Raw genomic sequence first — 21,075 nt, forward strand, 5'->3', positions numbered from 1 at the left:
GCTCTCCTTGGTGAAAACATTTTTTCACTGTAGTGTGTGTTAGCTCTGTCGTGTTGATTTACAGATTCTCTACAGAGGTTCGGTTAAAAATCTCTGCGGTGCGTTTCAGAGAATCTCTACCGAGAATCGAAAACCGAGCACATCGGTGATTCTCGTTAGAGAAATTGCAAGCCTGTCTAAAAATACGTATGGAATTTTATGTAGACGGGAAAACGCCTGTATATAAGCGACATCATAACACCTGTTGAAATTATGAAGCTTATCGAGTCAAGTATTTCATTAGAAAATGCCTTTTCGAAACTTTTCATTCAACGAAACTTGTATGCAAGCTTTGATATGATTGAAATATTTCATATCTTGCTGTAAACTGCCTAAATATGAGAATTTTGGCCGTGATAGCTTATTTCTTAAAATTTAAAACTAAATATTCACAAAAAACGGAAAGAATGGAACATGTATACTCATCTTAGACTCGTCCCAGTGCTCTCCTCCAGTTGGACTTTCGGTAAAATAAACTATTAACCTGCGTTGTTCCGGAGGGCGTTGAGCCAGCCCCTCTAATCCGGCCTGTTTCAATTATTTTAACTTTTAAAAACATTAACTTCTCTGTGCCTTAACATTCATATGACTAAAATATTGATTTTCACAGATTTGAACACAGAACAAACATGAACTTTACAACTCACAGCACTAAAATATCGTTTTTTTCGAATATATTTCATAAAATTAAAGAGCTTGAAAAAAAAACACGTCACTTTTTAGTCGTTGACTACTTCGATCTTCAGAATAGTACGCACATTTTTCGATCGAAAAAGAGTAGATGTATCTCTTAAAAGAGGTATCCCTAATAAAGACACGTATATATGTGTTCCTACCTATCTAAGGGTCCGACATCGTTTGTCCGACGCATAAGACAGACACGTCTGTGTACTTTGACGGTTACTGAAATACCGTTAGGATTGCTGGTAAAATTCACGATTTGAGTGCAAGGCGTGTGATATTGACTGCGTGAAGCAAACAATTTAGTTGTAGGTGATTTTTGTAAATAGTTTTGCTTGGACTGGATTACATTTACATACTTTTACTGACAGAACAATGTTGAACATTTTTAACATCCACATATTTATTACAGATTTAGGTAAACTCGATAAAATCTCTGTTGGATCTGTTTCTGATATATTCTCTCATATTTGAAACGGCTAAAGTTAAATTCATTTTCCATGTTTTTTCTTTGCTCTCTGAATGTTACGGTAATTTGGCTTTAAGGAGCGTACATTTGACAGTCTGCTGTTTTTCTTTTCTTTTGTTCCGATGACTATATATGACTAACAAGAAGATCACAAACGTGTGTGTGTGTATGGATATTATGTAGTAAGTACAAAAAGGGTTTGCAAACGATGTCCATTATAGTTAAGTTTTGGTATATTTCCACAAAAATGCATTTTCTCATCATAGTTTTATTGCCCGAACAATCTATTCGTTCTTCCTGTAATCAAGTTGCCTCTAATACAAAAGTGTACTTTCTATGTAGTTCTCTAGCTCTAGGTACTAAATATGCTGCATGAGTTCACGCTGTTTTCGATTAAGAGAATATCAGTTAATTTGTGTCAAAAGAGGTTGCGTCACTCCACGGATCGTTTCTTCGCCTCCCAGGCTCAATCGGGGACTCTTGGAGTTAAGGGCCACATTCTTCGTGCTGTTCGATTTGAGAAAATTGTACGACACGTTGTTGAGCTTTTTGCTAGCCTGTCCATTCGTTGCGCTGTTCAAACTGTACATATTACTATTGTTGTTGTTATTTAGGATTCCGACAGGAGGAGTTCCGTTAAGCAGTGCCAATGGCCCATTTTCCTGTAGGCCGTTCGGTTGAGTTTCTGACTGTACCTTGGTCTGGTCCAAGGTTTTCTCTCCTGTCAACCAGTAGGTCAGCATTTTACCTTTACCCTTCATTTCAACAAAGCCACGTTCTGTCATTTCAAAGGTGCCGAAAGTATCTAGCAGCGATTTGGTATTGTTGCTTATGTGGATTTTCAGTGGTTCTCCATTGGACTCCATTCTCGAAGCGGTATTGACGGTATCCCCGAAAAGACAGTATCGGGGCATTTTCAATCCGACCACTCCGGCTACGCATGGACCTGAAAAGAGCGAAAAGAAGGATGAAGCATGAATTAGACGAACCACTTATCGGTGCAGAGAACAGCTTAACTATTTATTCCATAGTGATTCTATACAATCAAAATCCCACTATTTTAAAAGAAGCAAAGAACGCAGAGCGTCAGATTGGAAGCATTTAGCCGACCGAATGTACTCTCTGTGCGTTTCTCCTCTTGCTTGCTTTTATTTTCGACGGAGAATATACAGAAGGGAGCGTATGTACTCAATGTCAAGACCGGAATATTTAAGTAAAATCCGTTATCTCCAACCAATCTATTCATTTCTAAATTCGCGATGTGGAAGAATCTTTTCAAGGAATCTTATATTGAACAGGTTTGTAATCTCTTCCACGACCTGCCTCAAGCGAGTGGAAATACCTTTAACTTAACTTTGATCTGTGCAACCCTCAAAGTACTTTGCAAAGTCATATGAAACAATATACTGGAGAAGGTTGAGGCTAGACTCCGACGACAAAAGGCTGGATTTCGATCCGAACGATCATGTGTGGACTACATCACAACGCTACGAATAATACCGGAACAAATCAACAAATTCTAGGACTCTCTTCTGCTGGAGTCCATTGAAATCGAAATCGAGAAGCCATTCGTCCGACTGAACCACCAAAACATCTGGGAATAGGAGTCCCAGAGAAACTACATAATCTATCTCATCGAAGCACAGTACGAGGCCTTTTCGTGCAAAGTCCTGCATGTATCCAGGATGTATCTTGTAACTTATCATCGCTACTCTTTTGCATATCAATGAACTGGATCGATCGACCGTAGACCAAACCGAGGATTGCCGTGGAGCAGCTAAATGACCTTCACCTGGTTAACGATATTGTTTTGCTTGCCCGAAGACATCCAGAAATGCAATGCATTTTCGACGACCTCACCGAAAATCAATGCTGGAAAGGCCTGGTCGATGGAAATTAAACATAGAAAACCTTCCGGAGTAAATACTGTACAGTATCTGGCAGCTACATAACATCTTAAGGTTGTATTTTTTAACTGCCGTTTTGTTGTACGGTTGCAAAACTTAATCCACATGTGAATGTATGCGGTGACCAAGCAATAACAGTAAATATTTGTGAATCGCTGCCTGCGTAATATCAGCCTGGTAACTGGATCTCAACCATGGAACTACTAGAAGTCTGAACTTTGGGGATGCTCATTAGGACCAAGAATGATGAAAAATATTTTCAGATTTTCGGATGACCCCTTCTGAAGGGGGTCGTCCACACAAGATATTGTTTTCGCGATATTGACGTTAAAGGGTGTGTCACATAAAATTGCATCACGGAAAAAACGCTGTAGAAATTCGTCCAGTTAGTTTACCGTTCAGTCTAGTGAGAATCTTAGTTTAATCTACGAAACATACCATCATGACTCAAGGAGGTGCTTTGGGGAGGAACGGAGAATGACAACTCCAAGATACCGAAAGCGTGGAGGCAGCGTAATCAGGTCAACAGAGTGCTAGTCGACACCAGGTGGAGCTGAAGGACGCGTTATGGTAACGGTAACGCTAACGCTAACGCTAACGCATCGAAGCGTAACAGGACATGAAGGGAGGAATTATGGGACGGACCCCAAATGTCTATTACCGGAGTACGGGGTCAATAGCCTAGCTAAGAAACAATCTATAGCTCTGCGACGTAGTTCCACCTCCCCGTGGTGCAGAGTGGAAACGTGTCTGCAAGTCCGGCGTATTGCAGATGTACGGCCAAGAGAACTACACCAAATCCACTAGAGGCTGTCGACGGGTCTGCCAAACCCGCGCGGAAGAAGTGGTGCACCCGGTTACTTAGGTACCAGTGTGCGTGATGGTCCAACACGCTTTCGGAAGGTCATGGCACTGATATGCGGACGTGACCGGAAGGAGAGCGATCGCCAACTCGTTTTGCGCTTCGGTGGGTATAGACCTGATTCGCAAAATAAGTAGATGCGCAAAGTGGTGGCCAATGGTGGGCCGATCACTTAGGGACGTGTTTACACGTCAGTGTCCGACAGGCACATTTTGCCGGAGGTGTCAGGGTTCGACACGCGTTTCGGGAATTGATGCGCCTGAACCGCGAGTGTGACCTGATGAGGGCGTTCTATAGCCCGATCTGCGCTTCGGGTGGTCATGCGCCCGACTTGAAGATCGGGTAGCTGCGCTGAGTGGTGACTTAAATCAACACTATTTGTGAGTTCGGAGGAGTCTGAGTCCTACACGTGGCGTAGGGGGCCTACCCCTCCTACCCGCGTGTTTGAACAGAGAAAGTGTCGTCGATAACTCGCTTTGTGCTTCTGGATCTTGGACTGGATTCACAAAGTTCGTAGTTGCGCTGTGTGGGGACCTCATTCACACGATGAGATGTCGGGTCCTAACTCGTCAGAGGAGGGATTGCGCATCGAGTTTTGTTAGAATGAGGTATTGCTGATAGAGGATTCGGAAACGAGTATTGCCTTGGAGCGCAGTAGCGCGAATTGACCTCCCACTATTGAAGTAAAGTGTGTCAAACAGTTAGAGGTGGGAACAAAGGTCAGTGGCCCCAGGTGGTCTTTATGGCGTAGGGGGTACAGTGTTCCTTAGCATTGTATCATGAGTCGTCAAATTGCACCCATGGACCCAGAGTAGCAAACTGGGGGGACGCGGTGGCTCACCGCGCCTTGGAATGCAATCCGTAAATTGGATTTACCACCTGGGTTAACAACTAATAAAAAAAGAAACAAGCTCATTTGGATCCATAAGCTCGAGACGTAGACATCACCAAAGATCAGCCACACAAAGCCAGTAGGCAACCCAGCGTGCTATCTGGGACACACTGTTAACCAGGTAACCGCCATTTTCAACCCCGTACCCGGCGTCCGACTAATCCATTTGGTATCCCATCATCCCAGCAAACATTTATGAAGGTATAACACAAGAACAACAGAATTATTCAAACATGTATACCAGGTGAAAAGATTGTATTAAACTTACCAAAACAGCATATAGCTACAAAATTGGAGGCGATATATCTACAATGACAAGATTCCAACGATTCGATTTTCCTACAAAAAGCAAAATGAACGAAAAAAAATTCCCCGACCGAGATTTGAACTCCAGTCCTCCGAGTTGGCTGTCCGATATCTTACCGCGATGCCAACTCATCAACTGATACGAACCACGCTATAGCTCTATGGGTGAGATTCTCTTTTTATGAGAGGAGACCGTAAAGAGTGGTAATTGAAGGACCGCCCATTTATCGTAAATCAGTTCACTCAAATCGTAAATGTTGAATTAGCACATTCTCAACGTTTTGGAGACATATTTACGATTTGACTAAACTGCTATCCGATTCAACTTTCTTTAGGCAAAGCTTGTCGAAAATGAATGGTGGAAAATCACTCAATACCAATGTGTCTACGATGTTTATTGAAAATGTCAAAATATTCGATTTGGATTATCATTTCTATTACGATTTCATGTTAGCTGGGATGTGTCTTAGGACCCCGTAGTTTCTGGCTGAACAAAAGCATCAGCTTCACCGGTCGATCCAACGAAGGTTTACCCTTGGATCACCCTCCAGGAAACCAGCCACCCAACCCTGCGCGTACCGTGGACCAGTCGATACCCATTCGTCGTCGTTCGGTCTTCGCCACCCATCAAGAGATCCTTGAATCCCTATCAGCAACCATCGGAAGCCGCTAGGAGTATTGAGCCAACGCCAACGCGCAACACCGTCACGGCACCGCGCCGCAACACGAGGTAGGATAAAATTGTTTCCTTGGGAATAATTGTCTGGGGAAGAGTGAACTGCCATAACCAACTCCATTTGACCAGTGACACGTTTGTCAATAAGTTTATCGGGAAAATAAAGTGGGAGTTTTCTTGTCCAAACTAAAGCATTTCCATGAGTCCGTACGAGTGCCGACCCTGATGCTAGAAGGGGGATCTTGCTCCACTGAGCAGTAAATTAGCCCGTTGGTTACACCTTTTGAAAATTTTGGGCAGTAAAATAAAAACTATTAAAATATTATTGCCCCGTCCAAAAAATTCTGTACAACGTCAGGTTGTAGTTTTTTTTTAAAACAGAAATCCATTTTCTTCCGCCTCCGATTCGACAACTTTTGGGTTCTTCCGGAGGGCCTGCTTCGTAATCGCTAAATATTTCTCTATTGGGCGAAGCTCCGGCTCATTTCCTTTGGCACGAAGGTGGCCCCGTTGGCTTCGTACCACTCCAACACGTCCCCTGAATAGTGACACGAAGCGAGATCCGGCCAGAAGAGCCCTCGTGCTGCTTCAATAGTGGTAGTAAACGCTTCTGTAGGCACTCCTTAAGGTTAACCTGCCCGTTTACCGTGCCGGTCGTCACAAAGTGGGCGGTCCGCTTTGCGCAAGAGTAGACCGCTTGCCACACCATGTACTTTTTGGCAAACTTGGATAATTTCTGCTTGCGAGTCTCCTCCGGAACGCTGAATTTGTCCTCTGCGGTGAAGAATAACGGTCCCGGCAGCTGACGAAAGTCCGCTTTGACGAAGGTGTCATCGTCCATTACCAGGCAATGCGGCTTCGTCAATGTTTCGGTGTACAGCTTCCGGGCTCGCGTCTTCTCACCATTCATCGCGGTTAGGAGCCTTCTGAACCTTGTATGTACGCAGGCCCTCCCGCTGCTTGGTCCGCTGGACGAATGAACTTGGCAAATTCAGCTTTTTGGCGACATCCCGGACCGAACATCTCGAATCACGTCTAAACTGCTTAACTACGCACTAGTGATCTTTTTCACTGACGGAGAATCCAATTTTGCCGTTCTTCATCTTCCGGTCGATGGTTAGGTTCTCGAAGTATCGTTTTAGTACTCTGCTGGCTATGGATTGGACGATTCCCAGCATCTTACCGATGTCCCGATGTGACAACTTCGGATTCTCGAAATGAGTGCGCAGGATTAATTTACAACGCTCTTTTTTGTTCGACGACATTTTTCCAAATTTACGAAAAATTGACAGTGAAGCATGGCCAACGTGATCTGAGCTGAAGCTGAATATATAATTCCTAAAAATTGAATTTCTATTTTGATTTGATTTGAAATTCGTTTATTTGGAAGGGTGCCGTGCGCTATACCGATTAAGCACCCTTTAAATTTCTATATACAGCGATTTTTCCGTGATGCAATTTGATGTGACACACCCTCTACTTTTCGTCAGATTGTGTTGAAAATTTGCACATGAATTTTTTGAAAGACGAGCAACTGATTTCAGGTGTCAAATTTTTTGTAAGGGGTCAGCAAAAAGGGTCTTCCATATTAACTGTTCGCTGTTTTAGCGATATTGACGTTATTATACATCGTACTCAGATGAAAATTGTTACACGATAGTTTTGAGTGACGTGCAATCGATTTGAGGTATCAAATAATGCGTAAGGGGCCGGCAAAATGAGTCGTCCATATCAATTTTTCAATACCTTAGTGATATTGACTTTTTTTATTCATAGGATTGGGATGAAAATTTGCACACGGTAGTTTTCGGGGACCAGCAATCGATTTCAGATGTCAAATGTTTTGCTAGGATTGACGAAAGGGGTCGTCCATATGAATTAATTTTTCACTGTTTTTAGCAATATTGACGTTATTATGTAATGGATTGCTTTGAAAATTTGCACACGGGAGTTTTGAGGGAAGGGCAATAAATTTCAGATATCAAAGATTGTATAAGAGGCCACCGAAAGGGTTTATATTTTTGGCAAAAATTGCGTTGTTATGCAACGATCGAATCGAAACTTATACCTACACGGGGTTTTTTGGCACGGTCAATTGATTCCTGATTTCAAATTTAGAAGCACTACAGAAAAAGTGATTGTCCAATACTTTTGCAATTATTACTTAACAATGAATTCGGAAGTGCATCTGAATAATGCTTGGCAATTGACTTTTATACAAACTGTTCATGACATATTCCAAATTAGTCAGTTGCTTCCTGAGCGGATGTCCGTGAGTTCGAGCCCAAGAGAAAACATCGAACACAGTTCTACCGGATAAGTTTTTCAATAACTTTCGCCAACTGCAACGTTGATAAAATCGCGAATGCCACAAAGATGGTAAAACGACTATAATCGAAGCAAAAAAAAATATTCCAAATTGAAAGCGAAACGGAGTTCGTATGTTATGAAAGCTCACTCGAATTTTTTTCTCTCTATGAACAAATATCTAATTCATCCTAGGGTTCAGTTATCGTTCTCATCTTTGGAATTTATCAACTTTGAATAATACGCTGTATGACGGCAAGTTGCTAAACTTTTCCAGAAGCATATAAGAAAAAATAAAATTGGATCCCCGTTGTCCCCTAACCCGTGGAAGCTTATCGATGAAATTCACCTCAAAAGGACTATTTTTCTTAATTAACGTTTCTTAAATCCACTTACCACTGTGTAATCCGATTCGAAGTTTGAGCTGTTCGTTGGGCCGATGCCGGATGGTGAACTTGTAGACGGCGGCCAAAAGTGCCAGCGCCAGTCGAGCGATTTCCCGGGCGTGAAGATTCCCGTTGCGCACCGGCAGACCGGAAACCACCATGTAAGCATCGCCGATGGTTTCGACCTGTGTTCCGATGGGTTGTGTTGGGTTTTTTTTGTGTTGTTGTCATTTTCATTAAGGGAGGTGAAAGAAAGCGAAAATATCATTATTTACCGGTGTGCTCTTTTTTCACATACACATTATCTCAGCGAGACAGGCATTTTTTTTGTCTATGAGCTCCGGGTAGGGACTTATTACAGATGACAAGAGCCGAGAAAAATTTCATTCGCGAGAACGCTTCAATGAAAATTTATTCATGATGAGACGCATCAGCATATTTAGCAGAAAATTTGATTGCCTATCTTATAATGAAAAACCAGACGGCTGTGTGATTTTGCTACTTAATTAATGAGATTTAAATTCAAAGCAGTTGAAAAGAATCACGCCATGCATTTTTTACTCCTAATGTTTTTGGGCCAAAATTATGATATTTTTTATGAGGTTTATGACGCAAAAACGCACCTTATAGACGTCATAGTTGACGACGATCGAGTCGAAACAGGTGTAGAGATCGTTGAGCAGGTCCACCACCTGCATCGGTGTGCTTTGGGCGGAAATGGACGTAAAACCGACAATATCGCTAAAATAAATAGTTACTTGATCATACGTTTCGGCTATCACAGATTTGCCCACTATCAGTTGTGCTGCCACGGATCTGTAAAAAAGGACATTCATAATAAACGAAGGTTTAAAGCAGTTGATCCTTTTTCAGTTGATATTGGTTCTTACTTGGGTAGCAACTGATACAGGAGCTCTTCGCACTTTCGCTTCTCCTCGAAGTAGTCTTGCGTGCGTTCTTCCACCAATGATTCCAGATTGTTTGCGTACTGCTCCATACGTTGTAATAGATTATCTAATATATTACCAGATTCGTGTGCTCTTAAAAGAAAAGAAAAAACAGATTAAAATTCTACACTAACCCAAAGCAAATCAAACCCACTTGTTGATTTTTCTAATAGTTGTTTTCAGCTGGTTGAAATCCGGCCGTTCGGCGGGGTCCTCGGCCCAACACTTGACCATGAAGTTGTTGACGTCCTCGTACGAGTATTCATCGACCTTGGGGCGGAAGGGAGTGTTGTAGATTTCCGGCCCGCATCTGACTAGTTTTACAATTTCTAGGAAAAAAAAAACGACAACAATTGTGGTAAATTTTGAAATTCTTGTATCGAATCTTAATCTGTTTCATTTTATAATAGTGTGTAGCACGAAACTCCCAAGGAAACCACCCATCGTAATATGCCGATAACACACGCCTTGGCAGCCAGCTCGCTAGGCTGGAGTGTTCCTACTGACGCGGCCGCTCAGAGGCTACTCGAGCCAACTGCCGAGTTAATACTCACCCACACAGTTGTATTATATATCTCAGCCAAGGAATCCACTGTGTCACACACACCAAGCTGCTATCGGTCGGCTTCGCTCTTACTGTCAGACTAGTGTGGCTTGAGTGCCGCTCTAGAGGTCTGCATGTTTCTGCTAACTTATTTGTGCACCACACATTTCCCCTCCTCTCAGAAGATGAAATGGAATATCGTATGAATTGGCATGAGGTATTTTTCTTACTTATAAGGATTTGGAAAAGATTGATCATTTTGAAAATCATTATACGACGGAAGAAAAGAAAAAAAAAACGGAGACAGTGTTCTGAGGATCCACATCTGCAAATTGTCAATGTATCATATGAATTCTGTACCATAACAGCATTATTTTGAAAGCTTTTTTTTAAGATTCCAATAAAATTCATTCCGCTTGATCACCAGAGCATTCCATGCATGTGGGGCAATATCGGTGAATGCTCAACTTGATCAATTTAGCATCATAATTTAACCAAAACCGTTGACCAATGCGCGAAACTGAATATTGTTTATAGCAATAAGCCCATTATTGGTGATAGAGATGAAAGCGAAGGGCCATTCTTTCTCTCTTGAATCTGCTGAATCACACTCACACTTATGTTAAACAATCGCTTGAATTCGGGTGAATTCATATTGTCAATTCGTAAGTTGGCTGGTTGTGTTTGTGATATTATTTTCGGATAGAAAGTATTGTGTTGTGTGTGTCTATCATGCGAAGAGAATGATTTCTCTATTTTCTCATTCCCATCTACAACACTGCCAGCGTTGCCACTTTTTCTTCGTACAAATTAGACAAAAATCTGTACCGAATCTGTACCAAATATATTTTGAGTTCTTCATGCAGAAGTCAAGCAAAAGTTGTGTAATTTGATTGTTGTATTAGTATTTTTTTTAGATCACAAATGACTTTTGAAAAAACATCAAAATTATTTTATGCTAGTTAGCCTTATTGTATGTATCAGATAATTTTATACTATGGATAGCATTCCGATATTTTCTCACCGTACACCGTCATCGTTGTAATTCTGTCTTTTATTATAATCAAATATGGTCATTCGACTCGGCTTTGCCCTTATTCAAATTCTGCTTCAGTAATCCTTTCTGTAATCTGTCAGCTATACGTACAGAATCTGTATCAACAAGAAGTCCATAAGTATGTACTTATATTTATAAATATGTACATGTGGTAACCATGTCCACTGCTCTTACTGTGAGCAGCGTTACCACATATACAGATTTTTCAGTGAACATACAGATTTTTTTGAAATTTTCAAACCAAGAATCTGTATATACAGATTACAGATAATTGGAAATTTATACAGATTTTATACAGATTTTCAGTAAATGAAAAAATTTCCATGATATTTTGATTATGCTTTGAGTTAATCGAGAATAATCTCCTTTGATGATCCAACGTTCAAGCCATCAATTGTCATGCTCACAAATGGGAAAAATCTTCCAGATTATAGTTCGGAACTGCATCAATGCAAGGGTTTGAAAGGGGTTCCAAACCTGTGTTAGAAAATCATACACCAAGATCAGACATTGCATTACATGAAATGTAACTTTTAATGGTACCTAGTTAAATATTATTGACTAACTTCAGCTGCAGTGAATATTTTTCTTGCAGTATACAGCGATTACAACTAAATACAGAAACTGATCAGAGACAATTGATTGACGCAATTTCCAAATCCCATCTGATTGTTAAACACCGGTTGGACAAAGATCGTTGCATTTTACACTTTAAAGTTGGTGTGACCTTATTTTTTACATGTACACCCATAGAAGAGGTTGCAGAAATCCAATGCCTTTTTAGCAAATCTCTGTGCCGATAATGCTCTGAAATGTGCACTGTGCCGAAGACGGTATGTTTGAAAAACCGTAACTGGCATAAGGACTCGGCTTCCAACCAAAATTATTCATGACCACTACATTCAATCGAAACAAGAAAAACATTTTATGGGATTCCGTTCCTATTGGATAATCCATCCCAGAAACAAGAAAATGAAAATAATAACCACAGCGCCGTGGGGAGATTCGAACTCAAATCACCAATTACATCGTCTTGCCAGTCCGACATCTTAACCAGTGTACTATTCGAGCTTCATGCAAGATGAGGGATATCTGTCATAGACTTTCTGCCACCGATCAATCACAAAAAAATAACGCACGACGGAGGCTTCCCGGCGTTTGGCCTCCTTTCAAGGTATTCCTTTGTTTTGGATGGAAACGGGAAGGGGAACGGGAAACGGGAAACCCATTGAATGAGAACTGTGCTTTGCTTACTGCCTGCTATTACATACACACGCTACATATACACAGCTGCTAAAGCCGAGCAGCTTGGCGGTGGTTGTTTGCCGGTGAATTGAAGCAATGTTTTTGTTGTTGCTTTTGCTACATACACACGCACAGCTTAGCCGTTGTTGTTTGCTGGTGGATTGAATTGAAACAATGTTTTTTTTTTGTTTCTTTTACTACATACACACGCACAGCTTGGCCGTGGTTGTTTGCCGGCGGATTGAATTGAAGGAATATTTTTGTTGTTGCTTTTGCTACACACGCGTTTGCCGGCAGATTGAATTGAAGGAATGTGTTTGTTGTTGCTTTTGCTACACACGCACAGTGCTCGGTTCGCTGGCTGCCTGGTGTTGCCCGGTATTTATTTCTATCCTTCTTCGTCTTGTGATGCGATAAGGAGGGACGTGAATTCGTTTTTATTTTGTTTCTTTCAGACATACGCAATTCGGTTAACTTGGGAGGTTAATGCCGGTGGGAGCAAATCGAATCAGCACCGGTCGCGTTATCTTCTTGTACCGATGATGCTATGTAATTGACTACACGCCACTGGCACAGAGGCTGAATTTTGGGTGTAGCGGTAGCGGATATGTATTTTGTTCGTTGTACTGGAAATATAATTTCGTGCAATGTTTCGAAGGCGCAATTATTTGTACAAACAAACCAAAAAGCGGATTGCATGTAGCAAAATCACAGGATTAAAACTGATTTGAAAGATCGAACAAATGTCGCAGTTCGCAACAATGAAGAGGGCAACTAGATTAGTGCGCCACGCATTATAAAAAAGGTCGCCGTAGTGCAATGTTAGTATCAGTATCGGAATCAAAATTTTGAATACAGATTTTAATACAGATTTTTGAGATTTTATACAGATTTAAAAGATTTTTTGCCTCGAAAATACAGATTTAAATGTGGCAACGCTGACTGTGAGCCGTAGCTTCCTTCACAGCCAACCGGATTTTTCACACGTTTTCAATCGTAGGCTTTGCATGTGGAAGATGGTCGTAGGTTCAATTCAATGCGACAGAAATGCCATTTTGTTCATTTTCCGATATGTTAGACTTTTTTTTTTAAAAAATAATCGTTTTCGATAATCAAATTTTAAACTAAATCGAGTTTCCAAACGACCCGAGTATTTGCTCACAATATTTTCCGAACCAAATCTTGACTATATTATCCATAAACTAATTCCTTGCCACAGCCACATCTCTTATTTACTGATATGCATATCATGTAATTATAACAACGATTTCCAATTTGTAATTTCCGTAGTTGTTATTCACGAAAATGATTGAATTGTCTGCTATCATCGTATTTGCGTTATGCAATCTGTGTCAAATAAGGTCAGTCTCGTAGGATTTCAGTGGATTTCTTATTGCTTTTTTTCTTCTTTAAATCCGAAGAAACAGTGCAAATAAAACCTTAACATTACTCTTTTTTTCGAGTATTCGTAGTAGTTCATTGAACAGACTTGCTCGCTCATAGTACTAATTAAAATTTTAATTTTTATAGCTCTACCCCTTACATAACTTTTTCGTATTCATGTTCTTTTTACGAAGGCTTTTTGATAAAACAACTCTGCTACAAATGATCGCATTTCCTTATTTTTTCACATTTGCTTCCTCTTAATTTGACAACTTGATAAGTTTTCTGTCATTTTTGCGGTCTTTAACTTACATTGTTTGTACAATTTTCTTGTTGTTGTTTTGCTCAGTCTTTAAATTTTTTTTGATTTTCAGGTGCTTAGTTTGTAAATGTTTTTCCACCAGCCCGACATTTTTTAAATGGACTAATTAACTTATTTAAACAATTATTTGTAAAACTTTCCAATATTCTAGCTGCTCTTTAGTCTTGATTTATTTTATTCAATCAAAGTCTAGTGGTTCTCTCCACACTTTGTATAAATTTAACTGGTGCTGATAGAGTGTTCTCAAATGTTTCATTTTTTTTCTCGTTGTGTTCAATTTGATTTCCCTTCAGATTTCGATTCAATTTTGCCTGTAAAAGCTTATTGTGTCTGTTAACAAACTCTGTGAATCAAGCTGCTTTATCTCGCTTTACTTTATTTTATTTTCAACCATGCTTAACAAAGCGGTTTTCTAAACATATTTGAATTTAAGCTGTTTTCCTGGTGCGCTGTTTTTGTTTGTGACACGGTCATTCCGACAGCATGTTTTTGCTTTCCTTCTGACACGCCACTTCATTAATAACTTCAAGTTAGTGGTCTCAATTCATTAAGTTAGTCAATTTTTTCTTTGAGGAGTCGTTTGTGACACGGTCATTCCAACAGCATTTTTTTTGCTTTCCTTCTGACACGCCACTTCATTAATAACTTCAAGTTAGTGGTCTCAATTCATTAAGTTAGTCAATTTTTTTCTTTGAGGAGTCGTCCTCTCACTCGCAAGTTTTTTAAACAGTCCTCTTGACTCGTTAATTCAGTTCTTGCTTGAAGTCCTCTCAACACACTTCGTTTTTTTCAATGTTCTAAAGAGTAGTCCTCTCAAAACCCTTAAAAAACGCATTCTTATCTATGCGGTCCTCCCAACTCGCATTGTCTTTTAGCTGTCCTCCCGACTCGCTATTTCAAGGATGCTTGAAGTGGTCCTCCCAACACACTTCTTCTCAAAGCTATTCACCGACGCGCTTTCTTGTCTATGCGGTCCTCCCAACTCGCATTTTCTTTTGCTATTTTTCCGACTCGCTAATTCACTTGTTGTTTGAAGTGGTCCTCCCAACACACTTCTTTTCAAAGCTGTCTTCCCGACGCGCTTTTCTGTCCATGCGGTCCTCCCAACTCGCATTTTTCTTTAGCTGTCCTCCCGACTCGCTAATCAACTTGTTGCTTGAAGTGGTCCTCCCAACACACTTCTCAAAGCTGTCCTCCCGACACGCTTTTTGTTTTCCTTCCGCAGGGCTTATTTACTTTTAATCATCGACTATTTTAGTATCAGTTAATTTTTTCACATATCTATCACTTTCTCTATAAACTGGGAATTTTCCAACACTTCCTCAAAAATATTCATCTACTATGGAGTCTTCATACAAAATATTTTTCAACATTTTCATTGCTCACTGAATACCTCCCGTAAATTTTGCAACACTGGTCACTTTTTCACTTCTTCCGAATAACCCGGATTCACTTTTTGTAACTTTCAGATGGGTGGTTTCCGTCACAGGTTCTTTTTCCGTTTCCTAAACTGTAACGTGAAATACCTGTCGGTCGCCAAATGTGTAGCACGAAACTCCCAAGGAAACCACCCATCGTAATATGCCGATAACACACGCCTTGGCAGCCAGCTCGCTAGGCTGGAGTGTTCCTACTGACGCGGCCGCTCAGAGGCTACTCGAGCCAACTGCCGAGTTAATACTCACCCACACAGTTGTATTATATATCTCAGCCAAGGAATCCACTGTGTCACACACACCAAGCTGCTATCGGTCGGCTTCGCTCTTACTGTCAGACTAGTGTGGCTTGAGTGCCGCTCTAGAGGTCTGCATGTTTCTGCTAACTTATTTGTGCACCACACAAATAGGATCTTGGAACTTATATACTATAGCAGATGCATATCAGATTACTTGAATATTCCATGTAAAATTAGGGAAAATCCGATCCGGTTTTCTGGGCTTCGTGGAAGAAGTCAGAATATTTGATTTGTTCATAATCTATAGTAATATCGAATAAAAGAAAAACAAATTCTAACGGTTTGTAGTTTTTGTATCCAGCAAGGAAATTTTCACAAAGAGGGCCACAATCCAACCTTTGTGGACTTTTTTCTTTGTAATAAATGTAGGGAGATGAGGGCATAATAAGCACTCCACTTTTCTACAAAAGTACGTATTTTCTTGAATAAATTTTAATGATGACAAGTTCCATACTTCCTATAGTATTAACTTTTCAGCAAAAAAGAAATCTCCTTATCATTTTTACAGAAATATTTTAGAAAAACCAACTCGGTTCTCAAGAGACGAAAATATTATAATTTTTGAGCACTGGAAAATAAGTTTTTATGATCGTTAAATCATCTAAATCTATAATGTACGCACTGCAACATGATGAACACATTGTTCCCCAATTTTCACCATTATGATTTTTTGATTTTTCACTTAAATCAATTTTAAAACGCGTTTTTACTTTAATTTGTTGACTCGGGGCGAACAGAGCACAATTAATCGAGGCACGATGAGCGTTTTCAGCCGTAGCATCTAGCAGCGAATTAAACTCGAAATAGTCAACTGAATGGTAGAGCTACAGCTTCACCAGTTTACATCTGACGATTTGGCCTATTGGTTAGATGTCGGAGATGTAATCAGTAGGCTTGAGTTCGATTCCTGTTCGAGGAGATTTATTTTTCATTTACCATTCATGATCGATTATTTTGATTGTTGCATTTCATGACTAGTAGCATCTTGGCGGGTGATGCAAAGCACCAAAAATATAATGTATGAGTGTGTGTGAATTGCTTGTATTCTACAAAAAGTCATACATTATTTTAGTATTGCTTTGTTTGATGGATCTACGCCTCACCGTTTAGTGTAAAATGCATCGATCATGAATGGTAATTGAAAAAAATCACCTCGAACAGGTATCGAACTCGAGCCTACTGATCACCCCTTCGACATCTAACCAATAGGCCAAATCGTCATCGTGTCCCGATTAATGTTGCTTATACTGCCCCAGTGGGGGTTCTCATTATGCCCCTACAGTGACTGATTTTCAGCTATCGGAAAAAAAATTTAAAATGCATTTTTAAACGTTTTCATCTTCTTTTTCAAGTATAATCCAGTTAAGAAATAGACCTTTTTAGTGTCTGAACACGAAACAATGATGTAAGTCACATATTACAGCTGTGTTTCTATGGTTAAGCGTCTTCCTTAAGGTGGCAATTATGCCCTTATCTCCCCTATGTTACTTAATTTACGTATGAAAAACCTTCAGAAATCATCAAAAAGGATGACAGATTTTCAACAAAGATATTTCATTTTGATATACATAAATATAGGTGGATTATTTGAAATTCACACACTAACTCATCTCAAAATATAAACTAAATAAAATATAACTTAATTTTTAAGAAAAGTGGGACACTTATAATAAAACCCCACAAATGTTCTTTACTTCAGGTTATCCTGAAACAATCTTTGTAAAATATTGATTTTTTAAGTTAAATAAACCATCCTGAACATTTATAAACTCCACAATCAATACCTAACTAAGTTGGTAGGATACTATTTCTGGTGTTGGTACAATCAGTGATGAGAAGTGTTATAAGATTTTTCAAATGAAATAAACATCACTCTGTTTGTGACATTCCAACTCTTTTTTCTCAATTTGTATCACTGATGTCTTCTACAAATTTGTAGCCAGGAAAATTTCTTATAATATCATGTTATTGACATATGGAGTTGAATTAACGCTAAAATTAAGACAAGCAATGATTAATATGATTAAAAAAGTTTCAATAAAATAAATTGTTTTAGATTCCCCAATGAATTATTTCAAATTTGGGCTCAAATGAAAGAGGAAACTCTCAGCTTCCGAATGGTGCAAAAATTAGCGCATTTTTCGAAAAATAAAGTTTTCTCCCAGAGACACCGTGTTCAGTCCGCAGAGCGGTCTGAAGTAAGGACAACAACGGGGAGTAACAACATCAGCCAATCAGCGAGCAGCGCGCGAGGAGCCGAGATTATAAAAAGCGCGGTCCCGTCGGTCGCGCAAGTTCAGTTAATTTTCAACCGCCAACACGAGAGCATCCCGAGAGAGAGCAGCGAGAGAGAACCAGCCGGAGAGCAAAAAGCAGCCACCAGGAAAATAGCTGCTCACATCATCGTCGTCGTGCTCGGACGGAGCCGATAGCATCGCGAGAGCGAAACGGTGTTCGCTCATCCAGAGGGTTCGAGAAATTTCGAGTGTAAATGAATGAATGTATAAATACAGTAAATAGAGAAATATGAAGTGCTAGTGAAAGTGTTTTTCTTCGTGCTCGCTGCTCCAGTTCCTTGCTTCCGGTTCTCTGTTGCCACACCCCAAAGGGCTCTTTTCAGAGCCACTACGAAAGAGTTTGTTTACTGTGGCAACCACCGATTAGTTTGGCATTCCAGGCAGCCTGTCTACCGACCTGCCTCCACTGGTTTGGCAACCACAGGGGTTGTCAAGTGAGGCCCAATCCCACAAGAGGAGCGGGCAGCCAGTGGTTGTTTTTCATGCCACCCACCGTGATACAGTCCACCCTCTCCATATGGTCCTTCGAACCGGATGAAGGAACGAGTTCCTGCCGACGGAATACGTCCGTCACCTGAGTGAATCGGGAAGCAAGGTGCTGTTAGCGGAGCACGGAGAAAATAGTGTGAAAATTGCAAAGAAAAAAGTGAAATTTGACAAAGAACTATAAGACTGAAACTTGAGGTGAAAAATACAAGCGAGATAAAAAGTGAAATCAAAAGACAAACAGTGAAGTGAAAAACAAAAAAGTGATTCAAAATGCCACCAAAAAGAACTCCGGTAAAGAATAGCCCGAATTCAGCGAGAGAAGACGACAACCTGGAAGTACTGAAGTACAACCGGGAAAAGGAGCAACGAAATGTCAGGAGAGTGCAAGGCATCCTGATCCAAGCGGAAGAGGAACATGTTGAACTAACCTCAGCCCAGCTTAAAGTCTACCAACGAAGCATCGAATATTCCAAAGCGGAGTTCAACAAACATCACAACGATATCATCGCCCAATCTTCACCAGCCGAGCGTGACAAACAGGAGGACGTTTACTTCGCCTTTATGGACCTTTACGAAGAAGTGTCCATGGTGGTCGAGAGTTGGCTCGAAAAATTATCGCCAGCTCTACAGTCGCAGCCGCAGCCCATCAGCAGTCAGCCTCCCATGATCATCCAACCTTCCCTACCCAGAGCCATACCGACGTTCGACGGGAGGTATGAACAATGGGAGAAATTTAAGGTTATGTTCCGGGATGTGGTCGACAGAACCAACGAACCAGACCGCATCAAGCTGTACCACCTAGAGAAGGCCCTTGTTGGAGACGCTGCCGGGTTGATAGATGCCAAAACTATCACCGACGGCAATTACGGTCGAGCTTGGCAACTTTTGGACGAACGATACTCCGACCAACGAAGGATGGTTGACCGGCATCTGGCAGGCCTGCTAGGTGTGAAGAAGCTAGGCAACGAATCGTTCAGCGAGTTGAGGGCCCTGGTGGAGACTTTCGATGGACATGTTGACAACCTGAAGTTCCTGGGCCATGGTTTCGCCGATGTAGCCGAGTACATGGTGGTGTTCCTGATGTCTCGTGCTTTGGATGACGAGACAAAGAAGCTGTGGGAGTCGACCATCAGAAAAGGTGAGCTGCCAACGTACGAGAACACCATTCGCTTTCTCAAGGAAAGGGTGTCTGTCCTGGAAAGATGCCAAATGTCCACCGATAGCAGTCAGCATAAGTATCGCGAACCATCCAAATTCTATCCACCAAGGAATCCGAGTATCAACACGGTCTCTTTCCAAGCCCGAAAGCAGCCGCACTGTGACTTCTGCGGCAAAGATCACCTTAACTTCGAGTGTCCCCAGTTCAACGAAATGTCGGTCAGCCAAAGGATAAGTAAGGTGAAGGAGAAGAACCTCTGCTTCAACTGCCTCAGACGTAGACATCGAGTGGGTGTTTGTTCTTCTCCTAAGACCTGTTTTCACTGCCAAAGGAGACATCACTCATTACTGCACCAGGAGGAAATGAGACATCCAGCGTTCCCTGTGTCGACGCGAACATCAGAGATTCAGGTTCCGGTTTCAGCAAGCAGGCCATGGACTAACGGTGCGTCCCCAAATGCCGCCCACTCCCACGTGCCAACGAAGTCGACGCATCAAGTGTTCCTGTTCACCGCACTGATCAACGTGATGGATAAGGATCAACAGCCGCATCCGTGCAGGGCCCTTTTAGACTGCGGATCGCAAGCGAGTTTCATCACGCAGTCATTGGCCGACGCTCTGAGGATCCCAACAAACGAGGTGAGTGTTTCTGTTACTGGTATTGGTAGTGCTAAGTCCACAATCAAGAAAATGGGTACCGTCCAAGTCTACTCCAGATGCAATAACTTTACGTTGTCGCTGTCCTGCCTTGTGTCGCCAAAAATTACTGGCCTACTCCCTTCGTCTACAACTGATATTGAGTCTTGGGAAATACCTTCAGGCATTCAACTCGCAGATCCATCCTTTTTCAAAATCAACACGATTGACATGCTTATTGGTATGGACCATTTTTATGAGATAATAAAACCAGGCTACTTGAAGTTGTCCGACAATCTTCCTACATTGCAAGATTCTAAATTTGGTTGGCTGGTAGGAGGAAATTTTTGGGAAGGCATTTATACTGGAGCAGTCTTGCGTTCATTTGCTGTGAACACAGATCCTGTCGACAAGCTAGATCAAAGGTATTATGAAGTTGAAAGCATTACCCCTGAGGAATTTCCGTCCACCAAAGTTGATGAGTGTGAGCGACCTCTCCTAGCCATCCATCGTCCAGAAATCCAAGAATACAACAATCTTCATGATCCCGAAGCCCTCACTCCTGCACCGATCATGATAAGACGTCCCCTTTGTGCAGTACCAGAGCATACGTACCAGAAAATTCCAGCTAACCGTTTGTCTCGCTGGCAGCATGTTCAACAACTTCCCGAGAATTTTGGGAGCAGACGGTCGAAAGAGTATTTAACGGATGTTCAAGTTCGAGGCAAACGGACGCA

At 41.2% G+C, this 21,075-nt stretch overlaps 1 protein-coding gene across 3 annotated transcripts in view; it reads right to left on the minus strand.

The window, feature by feature from the left end:
* Positions 1 to 1,034: 1,034 nt before the first annotated feature.
* LOC129757006 (atrial natriuretic peptide receptor 1) overlaps positions 1,035 to 21,075 on the minus strand; it is a 278,572-nt gene continuing 258,531 nt past the window's right edge. For all 3 annotated transcript variants that reach the window (XM_055754094.1, XM_055754093.1, XM_055754095.1), the window contains 5 exons: positions 9,627 to 9,801; positions 9,416 to 9,565; positions 9,149 to 9,341; positions 8,536 to 8,710; positions 1,035 to 2,135 (listed from right to left, as the gene is read on the minus strand). In XM_055754094.1, the coding sequence (XP_055610069.1) occupies positions 1,594 to 2,135; positions 8,536 to 8,710; positions 9,149 to 9,341; positions 9,416 to 9,565; positions 9,627 to 9,801 (1,235 nt within the window). In that variant the 3' untranslated portion in view covers positions 1,035 to 1,593. The remainder of the gene's footprint in view (positions 2,136 to 8,535; positions 8,711 to 9,148; positions 9,342 to 9,415; positions 9,566 to 9,626; positions 9,802 to 21,075) is intronic.

The sequence above is a fragment of the Uranotaenia lowii genome, chromosome 3 (genome assembly GCF_029784155.1).
Source record: "Uranotaenia lowii strain MFRU-FL chromosome 3, ASM2978415v1, whole genome shotgun sequence".
Taxonomy (NCBI): Eukaryota; Metazoa; Arthropoda; class Insecta; order Diptera; family Culicidae; genus Uranotaenia; species Uranotaenia lowii.